We start from the raw sequence: 23,233 nt of genomic DNA on the forward strand, positions 1-23,233 counted from the left end.
TCAGGAGACCGGTTGTTTGTAACATGGAAGAGAGGTTATCGATTGGGGATCACGAAGAGTCGAGAAGAGTCTCGATATCGATAACTTATCATCCGCAATAAGTTATCGACGATAGATATCAAGAGTTATGAGATTTCAATCGGTAAGTTCATATAGAATATCACCGAGTACGATCTGTCTTCAGTGACTTTCGCAGATAAATTCGAAGGAATTCTATTTGATATCGGATATTACAAGTTTTTCGGTGAGTCTTGATCGAATTTGCATAAATAAAGAGATTTTTTCAATGAGTGGATATAATTTGATCCAAAGATGGGCGAATAATAATGGAAAATAAATACTGACAGTATCGATTTAGCTAAATGTCAAATTTATTCGTTCGATACGTTGCATCCTTTTGTACTTTCTAATACACATCTACATTTCTCGGTGAAAAAGAGAAAATACAAGATGCAAAGAATGTAAATAAAGGGAAAAAATCGCGTTCAAGAATAAGAAAATAGAAGATGATTCCGAACGCAATAGTTTTAGAAATGAGAATCATCTGTTCAGAGTAACAAGAATCATCTGTTTTTCATAGAAAATCATGGCGCATGTAGAAATTCCGATGGGAGATATGCAGGTCACGTCAGAGAAGCATAAAGTTACAAATGGGTAATACTTCAATATGCAACTTCTTTCGAGATATATTTCTTTGATATAATTTTGTTAATCTGTAGGCAAATGTCATAGTATGCATTAACGTAACATGATATAGAGCAAAATATAGAGCATTGCTGTTTATTTACTTGTCTATTTATTGTAATGTGAAAGTAATATACTACAAATAAATATATGTTACTTTAAAGTTGGATAAGCTATTAAAGACAGAATGTATATATATAAAATAGAAAGAGTTGCAACTTGATTTATTATATTATGCATTGTAACTAATTTCCCTGTTTATATTATTTTACAGATTTGAATTTCTTCAATTACCTCAACTACAACTTGGTCAGATAGGTTATCCTCAAGCTCACGATTGGATTGAACATAGGAAAGCCAATATTCGACCATGGTCGCTATTTGTTAACACAAACAATATCAGACTACCCCCTAATATAACAAGATTGAGTAAACGAGTTGTAAAGAATATTGAATATTTCCAGAGCAATTATCTATTTGTGTTTATTGGACTAGTTTTATATTGTTTGTAAGAGATATTTTCATTATATTTTATATTAGTCTTTATGGATATGTCTCAATATAATTATATGATTAAATGTGTAATTTTAGAATCACCTCACCTTTGTTATTACTGACAGTTGTTGCATCTCTTGGGATATGTTATAAACTCTCTCAACGGCATTCAAGACAAGAATTAACAATATTAAATCATAAACTGACATTAGCACAAGTATATTCTTTAGTTGCAGTTTGTTCACTGCCTATATTTTATTTGGTTGGTGCACATGCAGCTGTATTTTGGGTACTTGGTAAGTAAGATACATGAATAAAATTATAAAAATATAATTTTACAATACATAAACATATAAAATAAAAAAACAATGATGACATGCATATATATGTGCAACTTCTTTTTCAGGAGTTTCTTGGTTTTTGATAACATTGCACGCTGCCTTTTACAATATTGATGCAGTGTTGAATCCTGGAGAGGAAGAACTCAATACATTAGTTATGCAAGAAGTATGATATTACAAATAATTCATTTTTTATTAACAGGGAATAAAATAATTTTAAAATAATTTAAAAATTATTTTATTCTTTCTTAATCGAAACCATTTATTTATGTAAATATAACCCATTATTAGTTTATTATATATATTGATACTGATATTAAAAATGTATAAAGTAATAGACACACTAGATGAATAGAATCTAATTATTTCTCGTATAAAATTGAAGTTATTGTTTTTCTCTAAAGAAATTTAATAATACATTTTTTAATAAATTTTTATAAAGATTGTTATGTACAAGAGATATAAAATATATTATTTACTAAACTGATAAAAATTAGTAAAAGTAAAGCACTTTATATATAGGTTTTAAGTAAACTTAATTTTAGAAATAAAATCATAATCAAATAAAATAGAGAATAAGCGATTTACATAGAATATTATCTTTGATAACATATCTCTGCGGAAACTCACTTCCGACTTCCGACTTTCAATGCTTTTGTGTGTGTATATACATATACATATGACTACTTAACAGGTAAATTATACATCCTATTACAGCATATATATATATATATATATATATATATATATATATATATATATATATATATATATATATACTTGATAATTAGTCACATGTTAATTAATCGTTCATTAGTCGTTTTCTCCTTTTTAATAATTTTTTTAGATAACATTTCGTAACAATATATTAAAAAAGAAGACGATTTATATTTTATTCAATATTAATATAAAGTCACAATAAATTCGCGACATATATTGTCCGTAAATTTCCGCTTCTTAAATCACTGATCCTAGTAGATCTTTAAAAGGCAACTTGTGACATGACGTATAATATCATTCGGAATGTGACGCGGCACAAAGTGCGAGTCGTGTAGCAAACACTAGTAATATGTACTTATAAAATCCGATTTATTTATAATTTATTTATAATAATAATATAATTGCGTATTACATATTTAATAAAAATAATTCGAAAAGGAGAAACGATCGAGGTAGTCTTTCAAGATTAAAAGTCAGAAAGTCATTCGATGGATGCAAGGACGGTATCAGGTAAGACTACGATACTATTCCTGTAATAATATTCTTAATATTAAAAGAAATGAAAAAAAACAGCATAATTTTGAACAATAATGGGCTATTTAACTTGTGTGATTGTCTTTTTTTCATGAGTATAATTTTTGAAGCATGTTGCGTTTTGGTTAGTTTTCGACTAGCAGAAAGAAAAGCATATTCTATGATTTATTTATAATTTACGAGCTTACTTTCACACTGCATTTAAAATTTGTATAAAAAATTAAAAAATAAAAATTATAAACTTTATAAAATTATGGAAATATGGAAACTTCTCGATTACAAATTTTCACCTGTTGCTATTCAAGCCATGATTTTGAAGCATTAATTTTGATATATAAGATAAACTAATGATGGAAATATCTTATCATGCTTTTTGATTGTGTAATACTTTGAAATTTTAAGCTATTTTTTGGGGTTTGCATGCTGTACATGCTGTTTGGTTTAAAAGAGGGCTTGAATTTCAATGAACACTCATTGAAAAATGGAAGAAGATGATGAAGAAGTTTCTCTTACATGCACACAACGACGAAAAAGCAGTATTCCTGGATTAACAATAAGCTCATATCGGTCGGCGCAAAACGGCTTAAATCAAGGCTCAGAACAAACACTGTATCGAAGTGTTCGCAATACTCTGTACGAAGACGCAATAAGTATGAATAGTATGCACAGTGCTGTGTCTTTGGATAATCTTCAGCCTTCAGATGGTTCGTCCACTATAAATAATGATACAAACGAAACAGTTATAGATAATAGCTGTACAGATACAAGAAATAGTATACGTAACTCAAGATTGGTAATAATCAATTTTTTTATATTTTACAATCTATATACATATATATATATATATATAAAATATCATTTATTATTTATTGATTATTATTTAAAGTACAATTGCAGATTATTTATAGCAATATCTAATTTAATAACATATATTAAACTACTTGTAATTAGTTAAATTGCTTATATAATTACTTATAATTGCTTAAATTACTTATAATTGCATATAATTACAGTTGGAGATTGATAGATTGTTGCACTTTGTTGAACATTGACTACTGATATTTAAACATTAATGTAGTAATTTTGTATTTCAGCTTTCTCATCCTGGTACCAAGTATAGTTTATATTTTCGTGATGAAATTCGCTCAATCGATTTTATACTTGTATGGGATGAGTATAATGGAGAAGCACAAACCTATCGCAATGTTGAACGCAGAAGGGTAAATTCAAACTATTGTTTGAGTAACATATATATGTTGATTTTATTACTTATGAAAATTTGCACATTATTCTTAGATATTTGAGATAAATTTGGAAAAAGAAGGATTGGAATTGGAATATGAACAGGTGGAAACAAATGGCTTGCATTTTATAAAAATTCATGCACCTAAGACAGTTCTACGGCGATATGCAGAAATATTGAAATTGAGATTGCCAATGAAAGAATTGTCCGGCTGCTATCAGCGTCAAACAAGCAGCATTCCTATTATCCAAGAAGTCAATACATTTATTCGACGAATTATGAGCAAATATTATGTCGACACAACTATTTTTCCGACAATGAAACAAAATTTTACAGCAGTGTATAGCAGAGATAAAGAATACTTATTCGATCTGAATTCGCCCAACTTTTTCACATCGGCAACTCGATCGCGTATTGTACAGTTTATGTTGGATAGAACTAGATTCACAGAAACCAAGGAAGACGATTTCGCGTTTGGTATTGAAAGATTAATATCTGAACATGCATACGTCGCAGCGTATCCACTTCATGATGCAAGTTCCATAGTCTTTTTACATTTAATTTTTATTTTTTAACTAAAAAAAGTTATTTCAAATGAAAAAATGTCGAAAAATAAGAAATGTCACTCACGTTTTTGATATATATTAAAAAATATTTGTTTTTCACAGGGAAATCTACATACTGCAGATTCAATGCGTTATCTTTTGTACACTGAATGGGCCAGTTTGAGAAAATGCCTTCATTACCAGCCCTTGGATTATATTAAAGAGTATTTTGGTGTGAAGATTGGACTTTACTTTGCTTGGCTAGGATTCTACACTCATATGTTGATTCCAGCTAGTATTGTTGGTCTCTTATGTTTCATATACAGTTGCGCCACTTTATATTACAATGAACCAAGTGAAGATATTTGTAATTACAATGGTACTATCGAAATGTGTCCATTATGTGATCATTTTTGTGGCTATTGGGATCTCAAGGAGACATGTTTACACGCGAGAATTACATATTTATTTGATAATCCCTCAACTGTGTTTTTTTCTATATTTATGTCATTATGGGGTACGCTAAAATTATTGATAATTTGCTCTAATGAATAATTACTAAATAATTATAATGTTATGTATACTTTATTGTTTATCTTATAATTTCATATAACTTCTTTATTATTTATCTCATACTTCATAGCATTATTATTTTTATAGCCACATTATTCCTTGAATTATGGAAGAATTACTCTGCTGAAATAACCCATAGATGGGATTTGACTGGTTTAGATACTCAAGAAGAATATCCTAGGCCGCAGTACTTAGCACGGCTTGCCCACATTAAAAAAAGATCTATTAATATTATTACAAATACGGAAGAACCAAAAATACCATATTGGAAGATGAGATTTCCTGCCACAATTCTTAGTTTCTCAGTTGTTTTACTCTTAGTATGTCAAATTGTTTTTATATATTAAGAAGAATAAATTTTTATATATTAAAAAAAGTAACTCTCTTGCTACGTATATATTATAATTTTGTGTATATTATAATTTCACAGATAGCGGTAGCCATGGCTGCTGTGCTTGGGGTAGTCCTGTATAGGATGTCTGTTTTAACTGCATTAAGTGTTTATGGACATCCTATGGTAACCAGTTATGCTATATTGTTTACTACCGCCACTGCTGCAAGCATTAATCTCTGTTGTATCATTTTGTTCAATTGGCTATATGTTTGGTTGGCAGAATATTTGACAGAGGTAATATTTCATGAAAATCTATTTATATATAAAAGAAATAATACTGAAATATTCTCTAAACTTTAATCACTTAAGTTAAATTTTATTTAAATTAAATGTTTACTTCAATTAAATTCTACTTAATAACATATTAATTATAGAAAAAAATAAAATTTAATTAAACAAAAATTGTTTTCACTCTATATTATGATCAATAATTCTCAAGAATGATAGATTAATTAAAATTTTACTGAGAAAAATAGAAAAAGAATGACTAAATATAATAGAAAAAAGTAGAAATAATGGAAAAATAATAGAAAAAGAATGTGACTAAAATCTATTTTAAAAATAAAGACTTTTGTTTTTTTAACAAATAAAAATTCCATATTTTTTATCATTGTTTTCAGCTGGAACTACTTCGTACTCAAAGCGAATTCGATGATAGCTTAACTCTAAAAATTTACTTATTGGAATTTGTCAATTATTATGCCTCTATATTTTATATAGCCTTCTTTAAAGGAAAGTTTATTGGCTATCCAGGAAATTACAAACGTTTTTTTAAATTTCGACAAGAAGAATGTGGACCAGGTGGTTGTCTTTTAGAATTATGCATCCAACTGAGTATTATCATGATTGGCAAGCAAGCTATGAACACTATTTTGGAAATGCTTTTCCCACTATTTTATAAATGGATGAATACTTTGAAAGTACATGTAGGTGCAAAAACATTGAAAGATCATAATATGAGATATTCGTCTAGAAAATATTTGCAGTGGATCAGAGATTATAAATTAGTTGAATGGGGACCCAGAAGTCTTTTTCCCGAATATTTAGAAATGGGTAAGTACACGAAGCGATATATATAAATACAATAATAAATACTCTAACAAAGTAATAAATAAGTAAATGGCTATTTACATATATAGTGGAAATAACTAACATTTTTTTATAGTGCTACAGTATGGATTTGTTACAATCTTTGTCGCTGCATTTCCGTTGGCGCCGTTTTTTGCATTATTAAATAATGTTTTCGAGATGAGATTGGACGCGAAAAAGTTACTAATCATGTACAGGAGACCGGTCGGACAGCGCGTAAGAGATATAGGCATATGGTATCGCATTCTCGATTCCATTTCCAAGTTGTCTGTTATTACTAATGTAAGTTACTAATTTTTTATTCAAAAAAATAGAAATATAATAATAATAGGAATTTAATAATAGACATAAAATTTATGATTTAATAATTATATCAACTATTTTTTCAAATAGCATACAATCACTTTTAATTTTTAGGCATTCATCATAGCTTTTACTTCAAACTTCATACCGAGATTAGTTTATCGTATAACAGTTTCTGATAATTACTCATTAGAAGGTTTTCTGGAGCATTCTTTGTCAAAATTTAATACTAGTGATTTGGCAAATGGTACTCAACCTATGGCGTCTCTGGGTCAAGCCCCAATCGAGATTTGCCGTTATCCAGATTACAGAGAATCGCCAGATTCGCCAAACAAGTATGATTACACCATCATCTTTTGGCATATACTAGCTGCTAGATTAGCTTTTATCGTCGTTTTTGAGGTATGTTTTTTTTTATTCAAATATATATATGTGATAATATGTTTAGATTATGGGCATTTAGATATTTGCATTTCACATCTATCTTCTTTAATTCAGTAAATAAAGAAGATAATCACACGTTTATTAGACTATTTTATGTATGTGGTTACTACTACTAATTATTATCGCAATATTATTTGGAGTATTTTTCGTAGAATGTCGTGGCATTTGTGATGATTCTTGTACGGTGGTGTATTCCTGATATGAGCCCGAAATTACGCGACAAGATACGTCGCGAAGCGTACATCACTAATGAAATTATTATACATCAAGAGGCATTACGTGCTCTGGAGAGGCCCGAGACTGATATAGAGCCAAGAATCACGCAAACATACGTAGTTGCCAACGAAAGTACCGATAGATGGAATAGAGTTATGAGAGACTGTCTATCGACTTCCGAACTCGATTTAGAAGTCCATGGGAGTCCTATCTCCCCGGTTAATACAACTCCGCGTATTAGCGCTGCTGCAGTTTGATCAGGAAAATTCCTCAAATTTATGCGAATTTATGCAGGCGTAGTGTAATTTGTTGAAAACTATTAGATATTAGTACAAAAGATATGTCGTTTTTGTCAAAGTATTAATAATTGGACATTATATTCTCTTTCTTTCTCTCTCCCTTTCTCTTTCTCTGCTTTTACATAAATAATTTTTATTAATTGAAATAGAGTTACTATTATAACTTAGAAACACTTTTTAAAATTTTAGACAAAGTTCTTTTTTCGTTTTTATAAAACTTTATATGAATAGTTTTAAAAATAAAACTTAATGCAAAAATGACATATTCTTTGCATAAAAAATCTAAAAATATCGTGATTTTTCTATCCTAGTCGTGAGATAATTCGTGGAAATTTGACGAATGAAGATATTTTTGAAAGTATATTTTATAATGGAAATGCTATAATTCTAAATACCTCTTTCTAATTATAATAGATGCCATATGAGATGCATATATTATATTTTTTGGCGGAGATAAGAATCTCTACAAATTTTATAAATTTTATTAGAGAATTAAGATCAAATTATTAGAGGATTGTGATATATATTTATTGCAACTGAGAATGAATCTTTCCAAGTGATATTATTGCACAATATGATATATCTGTTATTGTTATTGCGAGAATTTTAAATCTTTACTATCAATTATTACCAATTTATTTTGGAATCTATGTTCTTAGATATTTTTGTATGTCACATAAAATGTTTAGATGTGCAATATATAATGAGGGAGAAAGAATTATATAGAATAACTCGTATCTAACGATTTACTTTTAGCGAAAATAAAATCAATATGTATAGTCATCCAACTATATTTGACTAGGTGTTATTAAATGATCAAAAATTATATAACATTATGCAAAATAAATCATTGGACACGATGTTAGAGGATATATTGGAAATTTAAATATATATAACAATTGGATTATGAAAAACCTATTGTAAAATTATATTTAATTGTATATACATATATGCATATACTAAGATTTTTGTGCGATAAACGCAGATTTTTCTGATCTAAGGACTATATAAACTTATATATAAAGAAAAATGTATTTTGAGAATGTCTTAAATTTGCTTAAGTAATTATATACAATGCTACTATGATATCTATTGAGTTTCTATAGAATATCTTGTATATGAGACGGATGGTCTTCCTATATCTTACTGTTATAAAAATATACACATTTAAAATTTAAATATTCTCAACTTACACTTAAATATTCTAAATAAAAGAAAAAAGAATAATAAAAAGTTACTATATACATCAACTGATTTGAATTTTAATTAAATTTTACATCACACAGATTCCTTAAAAATATTGATTTTTTAGCTATATATTTATATATGTGTATTTATATTTATATATATTTATATATATGTTTTATCAAATATATTTAATTTTTTTATCATTTTATACAAATTCGAGGCACGCACTTGTTTTATTTGAAATATATATATTAAAAACAAATATTCCAAGTAAAACAACATAAACATTTAAAATAAGTTTTTAAATTGTTTATTTAATTTTTTTCAAAAATATTTGAAATTAATACACTTCTTTGCGATGAAAAATGTATAATTAATTTTATTGAATCAGCAAACATTCTCTACTCTCAAGTTTCTCTCTGACATCGCGCGCCGCATTTTAACATAGGGCCTGTTCTTTTTAGCTGCACTACTGCACTAGTGCAATTAGTTAGAGTGAAAGAAAGTATGTTTGTCTCTTTCTAACTTATTGCACTAGTGCAGCAGTGCAGCTAAAAAGAACAGACCCATAGTGCTGTGGTCACACCTGTGATGGCACTGCTCGTGCCGCACGATTTGTGTGTGTGTTTCGATATATTTCTCTTTTTGTATTCAACATTTAAATTGTAAATTTCCCCTCGCATTTTCTCATCGTTGAAACGTCATAATATCGATTTTGTTATGAAATTTTAACGCGACAATTACGAAAAAAAGTTCATCAATGAGATAAAATGGGTATTGTACATGCTAAGGTGTGTATATATTTATTATTAGAAGTTACGGCATAACCTAAAAACCTCGTGTGATTCTCGGAAATGAGTAATCTCTAATAATATACTGACATAAATAACTTTAATTTTTACTTGAATTTTCGGGAATAATGTATAATAATTAATTTTGCAACAAATTTCGCGTAATTCATAAGTTGCTTATTCTGTTAAGGAATATGTCTGCATGGATGTGATTTACTAAGCTGATGTTTCTTTTCAGGAACCCTTCGGTAATCCTTCAGGCGTAGCTCAGTCACCTAAGGATAATGAGAATAAACATGATGAATCACCAACGGGTAACTTTGTACGTTTGCAGTTTTTATAATCTAGTATATTTTTATGATGCTCTGTTTAAATATCTCTAAATTTTTTATTTTTGTTATCAGAGAAAACGTTATGTTAAAATTCTATCTTTTTTTATTGCAGCCAACCCTTCTCAATAATAAATCTCGGATACAAAAGGAAGAAGAAAATACGCAAGCAAAACGTATTGTTTTACAAGCAGTTAAAGTATGTAAATTATATAAACAATTATCAAATTTTTAATTGTAGAAGTTTAAAAATTGCTTTTTATTATGACAGGCTCGAGTTGATAAAATACATGTGGATGGACTTATGCGAACGAAAGACGATATAATCAAGCCACAAGTGATGGACTTGTTTAAAGCTACAAATTTCGAAGATGTTATTGTACGTGCTTCTAAAGTACGAGAGAAATTAGATGCTTTGGGATGCTTTAGACAAATCGGAATTTACGTTGACACCAGTCAAGGTCCTGAAGCCACCCCTGATGGTGTAGAAGTGGGTCTATATAATTACACATTAATTCAACAAATACTAAGTAATTTTTCAGCTTTAAACGTATTTTGTTATCACATTTTGTTATCATAAACATATTTGATTAAGTGCACTTGTTATTATATATCACATGTGAGAATGTATATTTATTTGTAATGTTCATTAGGTTGTATTTGCCATTAGGTCACTTTTAAGGTGTCTGAAATGAAACGCTTAGTCGGTGGTATTAGTACAATGGTCGGGAACAATGAAGGATCTCTGATTATCAGTACGAGAGCGCCAAATCTGTTTGGCAGAGCAGAACGAGTTCAAATGGAATATTCTTACGGTAACAAAAGTTCAATCAACTTCAACGTATCTGCCATTAAACCATTTCCACAGAGCTCATATAATGCAGTGTGAGTTGGGATATATCTGGAATATATTAAACCATTTTAGTGCATTCAATTTATTTACATTTAATTTGGATTAATTCTTTATAGATTAAGTGGTACTGTATTTTGCACGACGCACGATTTCCCATGGTCTGGTTTTAAACAAAACGATAAGGGATTACTTTTCGATATGGAATTCAATCAAACAGGCACTTCTAAACATAATATACAATATGAAGCTGCATTTAGAAACATAAATTGTTCGAAACAAGCGGCCTTTCGTGTTCGAGAGCAATGCGGACCGAATTTGAAATCCGCGTTAAGATATATTTGGACAATAGATAAAAGAGACTCGGCTATATTTCCTGTTTCTGGGAGTCTCTTACGATTAACAACAGAGATGGCTGGATTAGGTGGTGACATAGGTTTCTTAAAAAACGAGCTTACTATACAAAGTAACTGGTCGCCATTCGAGTTCCTTGTATGTTTTCACTTATCACTCCATTTCTTACAGAATACTTGTCACTTTGAGAAATTCTATATAGATTGTGAAACAATGTGATCAAACACTTATAAAGAGATATGTCAAGATTAATATATAAAAAAAATGTGACAATATAAATATAATAAAACAACGGGGAGAATAAAGAAGGCATGATTAATACATGGAAACATTTTCTATCTTTAATAGACATTCCAACTTGGCCTTCAATCTGGACTGTTGAGTGCAATCAGTAACGATATGAAAATAAGCATCGCTGATCATTTCTTCTTGGGTGGTCCACTGAATCTTCGAGGATTCGATATGAGAGGATGTGGGCCGCGTTACAATGGAAATTCCGTAGGCGGCGACATGTTCTGGGCAGCGGCTTTTCATATATATACGCCGCTTCCATTTAGACCTGGTCGTAATAGTTTCGGGGATTTATTTAGACTACACGGTTTCATAAATGGCGGCAATCTGTCCAATTTCACTTTTACGTATGGTAAGAATAATTCAATAATTATACATTGACTCTTATTTTTGTCCTGAAAAAAACTCAATTTCTTCGATGCAAAACAATGAGACTTGGTTAAATAAAAGTGAGATTAAAAAAGTAAAAAAATTCATTGATAATCACATAATAATAATGATCATATTCGTATTTGCATTTTCATTTGTATTCATATCTGTTTTACTTAGAATTGTACTATTCTCTCAGTATTTAGTTTATTAATTGCTTAATTTTATATTTTATTAATTAATATATATTATATATTAATATAAATATAAATATATTAATTATATATTTATATACATTATAAATTTTTTAGGAGATCTTTATAGTGAAAACATGAAGATTTTCACAGAGAACGTCCGCTGTGCCGTCGGCGGAGGAATTGCAATGAAACTAGGAAACGTTGCTCGGATAGAATTGAATTTAATTGCACCATTGTTGTTCGCGAGGAGTGATGTGCTCCAACGATTTCAATTCGGTATCGGTGTGCAGTACCTTTGAGCATCTTGATAGTTTATTACGTCTTGTATCACACATCTCTGTATAATGAATTTGGATATATAAATGAAGGTAGTGAGATATTATACATGTAAATTTATTTCTGTTCATTTGTCTAACGGAAAGATTCTTGGAGTGTAAAATATTCGCAATAAAGTTAAATAGTATCCATTATCTGCATTAATGGAGTATAGCAAAAGGACGACTATTCGAAATCCATTTATCCACATTATTAAAATTCCAATTGCAATAGTCAAAAAATATATGAACTTAATATTTTTGATATAAAAAACTAATTTATATAATTAATCAATAATTCCCATTAAAATTCCCATTAAGATTCCCATTAAAAACGATTATGACATTGCTAACATTGCTCAAATCAATACAAAATTATCGATAATGATTAATGATGTAGCGAATGTATGTACGCGCGCGTGTATGTGTGTGTGTGTGTATGTGTATGTATGTATATGTCTGTTGACGAAATGGTGGAAGAAAACCGGAGAACAGAGATAGTGGCGCGAGAGAAAATTAAACGTGACCTTGAGTAAGTGATCGGTACAAAGGAAAACGTTGAAATAATAAAGGATGATGAAATAGTTTTGCGTGCGTATAGAACTAGATGTTCGCTTTTTCTCTCCACGAGTTTATTTTGCGGTAGTGAATATTGAACATAAATATTCCATTTATATCTGTTGCTTTTTACATGATACAATCCTTACGAATATTTCATCATTCGTATGTATCTACTAATTACGAATAAGTAATTTTGATGACACACATGGAATCCGCTAATTATATTTAGAATATGTTTCAGTCCACGCTATCAATCCGTGAATTTATTTAGAATTGTTTCGATCAATTTCTGCATATTTGTTTTTGTATATTTTTTTTCTATAAGGATAGAATTCTTTAATCGTTCCAAATTTTAAACGTAGAAAATGTAAAATATAACTAAAATATATATTCTGTACAAGTGTTTCTCTCTCTCTCTTTCTCTCTCTCTCTCTCTCTCTCTCTCACACACACACACACACACAATTTATTAATAATTTAAATATAGATAAAGGAAAGGAAAAACCATAAATGTTTACTACTGTTTTAAAAATTTTTATTGACTTTTCGAAATACTCGTTATTGAAAACGACGATACGTTATCAGTTTAGATTAAGATGGAATGTTACTAAGCAATATCATATTCTTTCATTTAATTTAAATGTGAACGCTCATTTTCGTTGAACGCTCGTGATCGAACGAGTATGCAAATTGAGTATGCATATCTTTAAAATATGCATAATATCATTTTACGGTCGATAATTAGTTATTCACATAGCAAATTGCATAACGACATATTGGAGTTTGTTTCCTTAATATAGTATATACATAGTTGTTCTCTTATAAGCGATCTATATTATTATAAACGATAAACAATATTCAATTCTTCTTTTATGTGTACATGTTTCACGTTCGAAATAATTTTGCCTAAATTAATTATAGAACGAAAATGTATTTTGCAATGTAAGCGATATAATTCACTGCGAAATGTTTAAGATTTTTTGCACGCACTTCACGTGTACATTTATATTAGTATATCGTTACGTTTATTACGTCTCGCGACCGCAAATCCGATACCGACACATATGATCTGACTCGCAAATTGATACGACTGAGTCATTAGCAAGAAAAAAAGAATGCAAAAAATAGAATACACATTTTCCATTGATTTTATCTGTTATCGATAGTTAATTAAAATTAGTATGTTATTTTATCAATTAATAATTTAAATAAATAGAGGAGAGGAGAAACGATAAATGTTTATATTTTTCAAAATTTTTATTGGCTTTTTGAAATGCTTCGGTCATTGAAAAATTATTAGTTTGGATTCTCGTGCGTCTTTGTTACAGCAAAGATAAATCTTACAATCTCACTTGTTCAGAGTTTATCTTTTTCCTTCCAACGTGGAGTGAAAAAGATAAATTTTGAGTTATAACGCAGTCAGTTAAGGTAAAAAGAGCATACCAAACATTCCATTCTCTAACGATTTAAAAGTTTTTTCAAGAATGTTCAAGAATGTCTATTGTGTTTTTCAAACGCGTTTGTACATACAAGATGATACGCATGCGCATTGCGTTTTGTTATACAGCATAGGTTTCAAGTTGACCAATTGTGCGTGAGTCACACTTTTTAGAAGTGATTATTTCGTGCTATCCTAATCTTACGTTAACCGATCACGTGGTCCCTTTAGCAGACACGTGCTTAGATACAGGCGCTTCGGGCACCGTATAAATTTTTTTTACTAAGCTCCATATCAAGTATGCACCATCGCATGCGTATAATTTTAAGAGCGGAAATATTAGAAAATTTATTTGAAAATAGGTAGAGCAAAAAAAAAGAGGAATATTCAACTATGATTATATCTTTTTTTCCTCGATTGAATTTATATTTCTTCGGGGACGCGGAAGCGCCTCACAGCATCTTGTCTAGTGACGTTCCTGGAATTTCCGAGTGCGTTGATCGCGCGCATGCGCGAGTTTTCTCCTCGGATAGAAACGACTGCGCTGTGATTCAGGAGACCATTTTATAGTTGAAGATGGCCGCTTAAAGTACTTGTGAACATACCTGCTGCAAAAATGTATCCGTCTGCGATTCCCGACGCCGTTGCGAAGTTAACAAATAAGGATTTAAATAACAACGTACGACTTTTATCTAAGTACGACTGTGATTTCACGAAGAATCCATCGTGTTGTGAACGATATCTATTGCGTGATATTCGTCACGTTTGCACGCATTGTATTTCTCGTAAGTACGCACACACACATATGCATGTAACATTGTAAGAGATATATTTTTTTAAATAACTGTCGAGACAGTTACAGATACATTTAAAAAATACGGCTTAAATATAAATATAGATCCATATTTTGACTGAATAAACGAATGTACAGCGGATTGATTACACGTGCGTGCATTAATACATATGTGCGCATTGGAGTACATTAAAAACTATCGCATGCACATTTACAATAATAAGTGATTAAAACAGTAAAATAATTAATATTACGAACTATTATTATTTAATAAATAATGATAATAATTTGCACATAATATTAGTTATTTTACTGTTTCAGTTACTTTAAACTTATATTATTTTAATTCACAATGTGAATTACAATAATTACAATATGAATAACAATAATTAAAATATTTAAATATAATTTAGATTTTTTCATATATATATTGAATAAAAGTATTTATATACAAATTAATTAAATGAGAAGAGAAAAATAATATTTTATTATCTTAATGAAAAATGATAGATTTTTTAGTATTTTTGTTTTCAACACGAACTATATTTTAAAATGTTTAAATAATTTCTTGATTAAAATTTGCTCTTTTGATGCTAAAATGTTTAAATACAATGTCTAAATAGATACGATTTTTACTATATTATTTAAGCTTCCTTTATCTTCCATAGGAGAATGCAATTTTTATATATAATATTCATAAATAATATATTGTATAAATCTATAATCATGATCAATACCAAACTAATGTAACAAAGTTGTCTATAAGTTATCTATATACTTATAAATATATCTATATATCTATATCATTGTAGATAAGATAAAGAAAAAATGTAACCTATTATGATTAATGGATTTGAAAATATACTTGAAGATATATAAGAGATATCTAAATAATCAATAAAAATAAAAAAGAAGATAAATAATGTAACATGTAATAAATAATGTAATAAACAAGTAGGAAACAGGCTAGTGAAAGCCAGACATAGAAAACAGCACGCAAATAAATATCTTCACAAAAAATCTGTTAATTAAATATTTTGAGTTTTTTCAAACCTTCTTTAATAATTGTTCACAAATTTATTTTTGTTACATACAAAATTGTTGAAGATCTGAAGAGAAATCATGATATGTAATTAAAGATTTTTTTACAAAGATTTTTATTTTTGCATGCTGTTTTCTACACTTAGTTTCCATTAATTGGTTTTCTTGCTTGTTTATTATATTATCTAAATAATATAATCAGATTTTTATAATTATGTATATACATATACATATATATATATATATATATATATATATATATATATATATATATATATATACATACATATATTTGTATCTATATTCATCATGCATGCATGATACACAATATAAGTACAAACAGTAGCGTCACTGAGTTGTTGACACCTTGATGTGATTGACCCATTGTTATGAAAATTATACAACACAAATTTGAATTTTCTCAGTAAAATGTAAAGTTATGATACATGTAAATAAACAAAATGCAATTGTTAGTCATATTAAAATTTGTTTAAAGTGAGTGTTATAGCATTTTAAGTAACGTTAATACATACATACATATATACATATATATATATATATATATATATATATATATTAATTAACATTACTTAAAAAACTATAACACTTGCTCTAAACAAATTTCAATGCAATTAACAATTGAATTCTATTTATTTACTATTATTACATGAATATGATTACAATATGATTACATTATATGAAAATATGAAAATTATACAATTGACGCATGTATACTAAAAATTTGGATTTTCACAGGACAAAGAAGTGACACTACTGGATGTACTTATACTGATAAAAATTCCACATGCTAGCGATTGCTCATCCATACACCATATAGCACAATTACTGTAATCATCTGATGATGAAATATAAAATGAATAATATGAAATAATATGAAATAATGAAATAAGTCATCAATTTCTAGTGAACTTCAAAAATTATAAACTTTTAGAGTACATTATTGGCTATAATAATTTTAACATAAATAACATGTATTCAAGAAATAATACAATAATGATTAATTTTTTTATAAATTTTTATATCAATTTTTATTATTATGATTATTATTATCTTATTATAATTCAAGATTTAAGAATTAATTTATTATATTTTATACTTTTCAATATACTTTTCAATATAATTTTTTAAAATTGTAGATGGATATACATATGTTCTTATTCGCTTCTAATTGAATATATATATTTTTTAGCTTATAGAGGCTTTATAAGAAGACGGAGAAATAGTAGTGGAATACCAATCTGTTGAGTAAGGATATATAGATTGAGCCAGGGATTTATGTACATCTTGGATCTCTGCATTTAGATTTCTCTAGCAGATTTAACCCATAATCATCAGCAGTCTCTTGTGGATCCAATATCTATTCCGCACAATACATAGAGACACATTCAACAGGTACAATGGAAAGGATGTATGTTATGAATCATATTGGAGAAAATAATACAACTCTACAAGGTCAGAGAAAAAGTATTTTCCAAACCGTTTGGAATCGGTGTATTGGAAATTTTTCAAGAAGACCAGCTATCTTTTCATCAAAAATGGATAATTCACTGTCAACGCTTCTGAATAATGAGATAATAACACCTGAGTATATCAAAAAATCGTATATACAAGAGGAAAAATCCGTTGATATTAATCATATGAGTAATATTATTTTCGAAACTATGCAATCTATGCCTCCTATTACAGTCGATTCATTTAACAAAAGTCATCTAGAAACTTTGTCCAATTGTAAACATTATTTTGGCAGCAATTTTGATAAAATAGAAGAACATTATGACAAAGAAACAACCATAGAAAATGTATATAATTTGGACTCTAATATCACGTGCGAAAATAAAAAAAGCACAATGGAATCTCACTCAGTGTCGAACGTTCACGAGATCGAAAATTTGAACAATATAAGTAATAATTCTTGTCCTACAGAAATTGATTTACAAAAGTACATAGATACCGATAAAGACGGATTAGACAAGGATCCTCTTTCTAGTATTGATGTTAATGAAGACACCAAGTCTTTCCTCATAGTTTCTCATTCGGATGTAGCAGAACCAGCCAAGAAAGCTCCGATATCAGCACGCTTATCCTTCATGTGTCGAAATGCTTGGAATAGCCTGACCACTCGATTTTACTGTAGAACGAATTCTGTGAAATCGGAAAAATCTATGAAGCGTCCGTCATATTTATCAAAGCGACATCGACGAAGGAGAGCCAACAGCATTGCGATGGGTAGAGGTCGAGGTAGAGATAGATGCCAACTCAGACGTTCCGGAGTAAGTCAAACCAGACATCGAATGGAACGCACCAAGCGCGATCTCGCCATGATTATTGAAGTAGATTACAAGATTTATCAAAATGACAAGATACAATACTGTGAATTACAAAACGATTACTCATCAAATGACGAATCTAATAATTTGGACGATATGGATGGTTACGATGTTCCTGATGGTGCTTTGCTCCTAAAGCGAACTAGTCCTGTAATATTTAGTTCTTCCGATATAACTCTTACGAAACAAGAGCCGCAGATGTCCGAGGATCAGGAAACAATGAAACACTCGACCAAATTTCGTTATGTAATCGATTCTTCAACAAAGAGCAACAAAGACTGTAATAAGAAAACATCTGATACAGAGGAAAGTTTATCTCGATCGCGGTTATTATCGGTGAGCTCTATCGATTCTGAAGATAGTTTCATAGTTTTCGAAGCCAGCGATGATGAGTCGTCAAGACAGCAATACTCAACCGAAATACATTATACACTTGATTCTTCAATGAAGACCAACGAGAATTGTAACAGTGAAATATATGATACGCATAGCAATTTATCCCGATCGCGATTATTGTCGGAAAGCTCTGTCGATTCCGAGGATAGTTTTATAATTTTTAAGGACATCGAAAACGAATCTCCCAAGAAGCAGGAAACGATGAAATGTCTGACCAAAGTACGTTATATAATTGATCCTTCAAAAATCAATAACAGTTACCATAAGGATTGTGATGAAACATATAATACGTTACGATCGCGATTATGTTCGGAGAGTTCTTCTGCCGATTCTGAAGACAGTCTTATAATTTTTGAGGGCAGCGACGACGACGAATCGTCAAAGCAAGAAGCAACAGAAGACTCGACTGACATACATGATAAATCTGATTCTTCGACAGTCAACAATGATCATTGCAAGGATTATAATAATAAAAAATATATGCACGAGGATTCGTTCCAATGCTCAGAAAATTCCGATACTGAGGATAGTTTCTGCATAGTATTCAACACTGAATTGGAAGAGAACTGCGCCGAGGAAGAGACCGACAACTTTAACTATATTAAAACAAGCACACCCACTTTCAAGAAAGACGAATCGATGATTGAAAGCGATGAAGACAGCAAGAAATCAACAACACAAACAAAGAAGGTAATTAAGAATTATCTTTAAATAAATCTATCTTGAATTGTAATTTCAGAAGCGTTAATGCTAAACTGAAATGATTAATGTTTGAGATCAAGAAATTGCAAGAATAATTTAAATAATTAGGAAACATAACTTGAAATTCATTTACTAAAGATTTATAATTATTACTTTTATCAGTACAACTAGCAGTCGTTGCTAAGGAGAATTGACTATATTTAAAAATTGACTAAAAATTTAATTTGATCAAATTAATTATGAATTAATTATGCTAAATAGGTTTAAAGATTAATTTACTGTTTCAAAGTTAATGTTATATACAAAATATATCTTCAGTATCTAATTCAGATACAAACTATACATTTATTGATAAAAAATTTCAAAATTTGAATTATTATTTTAGGTGAGCTTTGCTCAGACTCCAATCGTACACATCATGGTAACATGGAATTATGCATATCGAGCAGCTCGGAAAGGTCAATGGGAAGAAATGGCACGAGATAACGAAAGATTTAAAGGACGTATAAATTCCATCGCAGCTGTCCTTGATCCAATTTTAACAAGTAAACATCGCTCTAAAATTTGGCAAGAACGATTCTCTTGTCAAGAATAACCTATATTTTTAACAGTATGAAAAAAGTAATTTGTAATAGGGAAAAATAAAGAAAACAAAAAGAATGATTATATTAGATATTGTATTAAATGTATAATTGCCATCTGATTTAATACATAATAAAATCTTTTTTTTTATATTTCCTTTTCTTGTTTTCTTTATATTCTCTACTATAAATAATTTCTTATACTGTTAAATAAGAAATATAGTTAATTGGAGATATATAGAAAATAATGTATAATTAGGTAATAATTAATTCGTACGTTGTTTAAGCCTTAGTATAAGATAAAAATAAAATTAAGATATATCTTTTAAAATACAGGCTGTGAGCATTATTACAAAGGAATCATTTTTAGTGTATGGCTGAGATATAGTGTGTTCAATAAGTTCTCAATTTTAATTAATCAAAATAATCGCACTATCAATTTTATAATATTATTTTTTGTACCTAAGGAATTTTCAAGCTTTGAAAATAGAACTTAATAGAAAAATGTTAAAAGTCTTGCTAATCTGATAAAAATGCTACTTTTTCTAATGTTATAATGATTACATCAAAAATTTTGTCTTTAAGTTGCAACATAGTTTCTGGGTTGTATCACTTATAAAAACAAGAAAGTCGTTATTTTAATGAACAAAAATACGTATATATGTTACCAAATTATATTTTATTACTATTATTTTATGCTTTCACATTGTAAAAATTAAAAATTATATAACAGAAATATTAAATTTTTGATTCTTCAAAATAATCTTCCTTTGCTTTCAAAACTTTTACTGCTGCGCGTATTCTTGGCATTCTTGGCAATAGTTTTTTAAAATTGTTATTAATGTTTAATTCCAGCATGTTTGCAAACAAATATCACAACGATAAAAAAAACTGTTGTCAAGAATAGCAAGAGAATATTGAAAGAGAGATTATTTTGAAGAGTCAGAAATTTGATATTTCTGTTATTTTATAATTTTTAATTTTTACAATATTGAAGCATAAAATAATAGTAATAAAATATAATTTATATCTATAAGATAATAGACAATTTTGTTCTCTTTGATTTGGTTATTTCCATAAATTATCAAATGAAAAAAAGGAACAGGATGTATAAACATAGAACATAAACACAGATCCGAGAATTACCTAACGAGATTTAATTTCACTTGACAAAAGACATAAAATGATATTTTTTACTTAAATTTTCTTGTATGTTCTTTGATATAAAGATGTATACTTATATTTTATTGTAATTTTCATTAACTTTTTCACCGTTTTCAAATTAATGATTTAATTCTTATAGATGCACGATCGATTTTGAGAAATAAACAAAATTATAAAAGACATAACAGAAAATGATAATTCTAAAAGATTATAGAAATGAATGAACATGAATTAATATGAATTTTTAAAGTTTCTTCTATTCGCAATGCAAAGTCTTAAGAATAGATATTGCACGTTTTACTGTTGTAAAAAGTCTGAACATATTTTGGAATTTTTATATTACTATTATATAATGTTTATTTTTAAATGGCAGAAAAATATGTATAATTACCTCTTAATTGAAATATTCTATATAATCTATTAAGAACTTTTAATAAAACATATAGTAACTCGTATCCAATATATATTTTAAATATGTTGTCATTCATTCACACATTATGCTAAAAGTTTAGAATTACTAGTAATTAAAATATTATTGCATCACTTATAGAAATAAAGAAGTTATTACTTTAATGAAAAAAGCATATATAAATAATATAAAATTATATTAATTATATTAATTATATTAATTATATTAAAATTATATTTTATATAATAATATTATATATAATAAAATTTATAACTTTATTTTTTTTTCCCTAAAATCGACGTATAAGAATTGAATCATTTTAAAAACGGCGAAAAAATTAATGAAAATTAATAAAATATATACATGTGTATATGTATGCAATCACAAATAAAAATATCGCAACACTTCTGATAGGCCCTCTCATTTTAAAACTTATCGATAATTTCACAATTCTTGCGGCATGTAAATTATACAAATTATACACATAAACTTTTCTGTGATATCATATATACACATTATTACATAATATAAATAACTCGAAGTATATATTTTTATAACAAAGCGTGCAAGAAAATTTAGGTAAAAAATATTTGAAATGTCTTTTGTCAAGTGTGACCTATAATTCTCGGATCTTTTTATCATATATTCTATTCCATTTTTTTTATTTGATAATTTATAAACGGAAATAACCGAATCAGAGAGAACAGAGTTATTTATTATTTTATAGACATACAATTTTGAGAAATACATTTTCGTATATAATGTGTGATAATTGTTATTTAAGTGGAATAATACACTCATACAGCACAGAATAATGTAGCAATATTGCAATATTGCTGCAAGGTTACAATAATAATAATAATAATATTGCTGCAATATTCTATGCTGTATGGGATAGCAACCAAAATTATTAGTTAGTGAAATATATGTTGTATATATTTTAGACCTCGAAATCATTTTCTGTACAATAATACATTAATTAAATCATTCTTTGAACCATATATATTATACAACAATGTATATAGAATGTCATAGAAGTTTTTACGTGTATAATTTGTATATAGCAAACATTGTGAAATTATCGACAAGTTTTAAAACAGGGCCTATCTTTAGAACTTTTCGATATTTTTATTTGTGATTGTATACATACATACATTATCATACATATACATACACTTATTTTGATATCTTAAGTGTAATAAAAATGGATAAGGTATAGGAAAGATGATTTTATCAC

At 28.4% G+C, this 23,233-nt stretch overlaps 4 protein-coding genes across 7 annotated transcripts; all 4 read left to right on the forward strand.

The window, feature by feature from the left end:
* Positions 1-136: 136 nt before the first annotated feature.
* LOC145975254 (prenylated Rab acceptor protein 1-like) lies at positions 137-1,866 on the forward strand. Of its 3 annotated transcripts, none has more exons than XM_083105608.1 (5): positions 137-244; positions 581-654; positions 959-1,192; positions 1,276-1,475; positions 1,586-1,866. In XM_083105608.1, the coding sequence occupies exons 2-5, from the start codon at positions 587-589 to the stop codon at positions 1,690-1,692; spliced, it is 609 nt and encodes a 202-aa protein (XP_082961734.1). In that variant the 5' UTR covers positions 137-244; positions 581-586; the 3' UTR covers positions 1,693-1,866. The 3 variants fall into 3 exon arrangements, with proteins under 3 accessions (XP_082961734.1, XP_082961735.1, XP_082961736.1); XM_083105609.1 differs by having other exon boundaries at positions 161-244; positions 313-654; XM_083105610.1 differs by having other exon boundaries at positions 165-244; positions 439-654.
* Positions 1,867-2,450: 584 nt separating this feature from the next.
* Positions 2,451-9,130, forward strand: LOC145974004 (anoctamin-1-like). Of its 2 annotated transcripts, none has more exons than XM_083103724.1 (11): positions 2,451-2,750; positions 3,177-3,567; positions 3,869-3,994; positions 4,071-4,550; positions 4,686-5,079; positions 5,223-5,455; positions 5,566-5,763; positions 6,150-6,582; positions 6,695-6,900; positions 7,036-7,256; positions 7,518-7,669. In XM_083103724.1, the coding sequence occupies exons 2-11, from the start codon at positions 3,256-3,258 to the stop codon at positions 7,534-7,536; spliced, it is 2,622 nt and encodes an 873-aa protein (XP_082959850.1). In that variant the 5' UTR covers positions 2,451-2,750; positions 3,177-3,255; the 3' UTR covers positions 7,537-7,669. The 2 variants fall into 2 exon arrangements, with proteins under 2 accessions (XP_082959850.1, XP_082959849.1); XM_083103723.1 differs by having other exon boundaries at positions 2,462-2,750; positions 7,036-7,323; positions 7,518-9,130.
* Positions 9,131-9,639: 509 nt separating this feature from the next.
* Positions 9,640-12,631, forward strand: LOC145974007 (sorting and assembly machinery component 50 homolog). The gene is made up of 8 exons (XM_083103726.1): positions 9,640-9,859; positions 10,098-10,181; positions 10,304-10,387; positions 10,460-10,678; positions 10,859-11,073; positions 11,158-11,530; positions 11,741-12,035; positions 12,364-12,631. The coding sequence occupies exons 1-8, from the start codon at positions 9,839-9,841 to the stop codon at positions 12,546-12,548; spliced, it is 1,476 nt and encodes a 491-aa protein (XP_082959852.1). The 5' UTR covers positions 9,640-9,838; the 3' UTR covers positions 12,549-12,631.
* Positions 12,632-15,105: 2,474 nt separating this feature from the next.
* On the forward strand, positions 15,106-22,997 carry Ppp1r15 (Protein phosphatase 1 regulatory subunit 15). The gene is made up of 3 exons (XM_083103725.1): positions 15,106-15,347; positions 17,607-19,830; positions 20,228-22,997. The coding sequence occupies exons 2-3, from the start codon at positions 17,815-17,817 to the stop codon at positions 20,435-20,437; spliced, it is 2,226 nt and encodes a 741-aa protein (XP_082959851.1). The 5' UTR covers positions 15,106-15,347; positions 17,607-17,814; the 3' UTR covers positions 20,438-22,997.
* Positions 22,998-23,233: the final 236 nt, after the last annotated feature.

This window comes from Camponotus vicinus, unplaced genomic scaffold, assembly GCF_025532165.1.
Source record: "Camponotus vicinus isolate PSW18456_S1 unplaced genomic scaffold, iyCamVici1.0 SCAF_7, whole genome shotgun sequence".
Classification (NCBI taxonomy): Eukaryota; Metazoa; Arthropoda; class Insecta; order Hymenoptera; family Formicidae; genus Camponotus; species Camponotus vicinus.